Here is a 2,327-nt window from a genome sequence, read left to right as displayed (position 1 = left end):
CTCAAAAAGCATATGATCACTCTTAAAGTACTAAGACAAAACTAAAGTGAGAAATGAGATATTTGTAGAAAAAGAATTAAGAGTGAGAAAGAAGGGTCAAAACCCATTTTCCGGATGATTTGAAATGATAGAGAAGTTCTCTATTTATAGGGGGGAAAACTTGGTGTAAATTTAAAAATAATTCATGGGATAATTAAGTATCAAGTACCAAGTACCATCACTTGGTCATATCAAGCATCATCACTTGATTGAAGCACTAAATATTGTTCATATCAAGCATCATCACTTGAATCATAAACACATCGAACTCCATCACTTGATCAACATCTCAAGCATCATTACTTGATCAATCGTCAAACACCATCACTTAAATCAACATGTCAAACACCATCACTTGATCAATCTTCAAGCATCATCACTTGAACCAACATATCAGATATACTATCATTTTAACCAGAAAGCCTCTAACATCGAGACTAATAAAGACTTATCTTAAGAGCCTTGTAAGTATCAAAACCAAATCAACATATAGTTGTAGTCTTCATACATATCCATATCTTTTGCATGTCTTTTGATAAATACACGTTTAAAAAGTTCACACCAACATTTTATATTTTTGTCTGATAAATAGAAAGGTTTTATTACTTATTAGTAGTAAGGCAGCCGATATCACATCAAATCAATATTTTTATTTCAATATATTTCATTCCTATTTGTTCTCCTTAATTATATAGATTTTATAACACTTCATTTTGAAAGTGATATAAAATCATCGCCTATCCATTGGGAAATGATTATTGACCCATACTTGCATGTTATAAATTCATTTTAGGAAAAAACTTTGATGTCTTTATTTAAACACAGATATTATCCCATATCTCATTATTATTGACTGCTAGAAAAGCTTAAAACAAAACTTTACCTCTCTTTTATTTTTTTTATCTTCTGTTAACATATATTTTTAAAGAGGATTGATATTTGTACACTTAAACTAACACCTACACCGTATTCCAATACGGTTTTGTTTTATTAGATTTATAAAAGCATTGTTTTTTCTTTATTTTAATTCAAAATATTCACCAAATCATTGTTTAGTTGAGGCAGTGTATATACGGTGTAGCATTTATGGGTGTACATATAGCATTCCTCATTTTTAAATTACACACAAATTATTTGAATAATGTACAAAAGAATGAATAAAACCCACCAGCCTCAATAGACACAGCAACATAGCATCAGAATCATTTCATTATAATTCTGAATTCTTCAAAACTAAGCACACCATCCCCATTCAAATCAAACATTCCAATCATCAATTTACATTCTTCAATGGACTTTGAATCTCCCAATTTCTTCAACATCCTCTTCAAACTCTTTGGTGTTATGAACCCACACCCTTCATTATCATACATTTCAAATGCTTCCTTCAAATCCTTCAAATTTTCATCCTCGCTCACTGATTCCATAAGCGTAACCAAATCCTCCAAACTCAAGAAACCATCACCATCAGAATCCAATGACTCAATCGCAATTTCCGCTTCATTCAAATGAAAATCTCCACTAATCTTCGCCATTCGACTCCTTAACTCGTTAAGAGAAATCTTCCCGTTGCCATCTTCGTCAAAGTAAGTAAGAACACGCTCAAATTCCATGTCCCTCCTCATATTAGTTATATATTCTTCACAACAAAAAAACCTTAGAATTGGAATATGTTAATATAATTCAAACAGTACGAATTGAATTTCAAGTACAACAAAGCAGTATCCTCTATTAGATTAACGAAACGAACTAGTATGGTAGTACTATAGGAATGAATATGGTTTGTGTTGGCCAAATTGTATGAAGCAATGGATGGTGTGTTATGGAGTATTTATAGGAGTAAATGATTTATGAAGGCGTGTTAAATAAACATATGGAAGATTGATTGATTGCGCAAGCAAGTTGCTGTGAAAGAGAAAAAACGCATGTTGTCAACGGAGTGTGCAAATTGTTGGAGAGATGAAATGGATAACGCGGGCCAGGGCATTTTCAAATGGCCTAGAAATAATATTGACGGTCAAATGGGTCATGATTTAGTTATTTTATTATTTACTTGATGTCAAATGGAACGGCCGCCTAATGAATAAGTATCCAAACGCGTCGGTGCCACGGCAGGCACATTGTGGATACACTGCCATAACTTATCAGCTTACTTGTTTATTTATCCGTATTGAAAAGGAGTGTACTGTGTCGTGCATTTAAATGGTCTATTATTTAGAGTTTATATATCTACTACATACTTCATTTCTTCATCATTAGAAAATTTCTTTACCCACCTCCCTATGGGG

The 2,327-nt window shown here is 32.5% G+C and overlaps 1 protein-coding gene across 1 annotated transcript; it reads right to left on the bottom strand.

Annotated features, from left to right (window-relative positions):
- Positions 1-891: 891 nt before the first annotated feature.
- Positions 892-1,918, bottom strand: LOC131636910 (putative calcium-binding protein CML19). Its single transcript, XM_058907498.1, has one exon. The coding sequence runs from the start codon at positions 1,662-1,664 to the stop codon at positions 1,242-1,244; it is 423 nt and encodes a 140-aa protein (XP_058763481.1). The 5' UTR covers positions 1,665-1,918; the 3' UTR covers positions 892-1,241.
- Between the last annotated feature and the right edge of the window lie 409 nt (positions 1,919-2,327).

Source organism: Vicia villosa, linkage group LG1 (assembly GCF_029867415.1).
Source record: "Vicia villosa cultivar HV-30 ecotype Madison, WI linkage group LG1, Vvil1.0, whole genome shotgun sequence".
NCBI classification, from domain to species: Eukaryota; Viridiplantae; Streptophyta; class Magnoliopsida; order Fabales; family Fabaceae; genus Vicia; species Vicia villosa.
Note: the sequence above shows the minus strand (reverse complement) of the source record. Positions and strands in the feature narration are given on the sequence as shown.

What these genes read in the sequence shown, in the direction of transcription:
- LOC131636910 (XM_058907498.1), bottom strand. Translation starts at nt 1,664, where the DNA reads ATGAGGAGGGACATGGAATTTGAGCGTGTTCTTACTTACTTTGACGAA.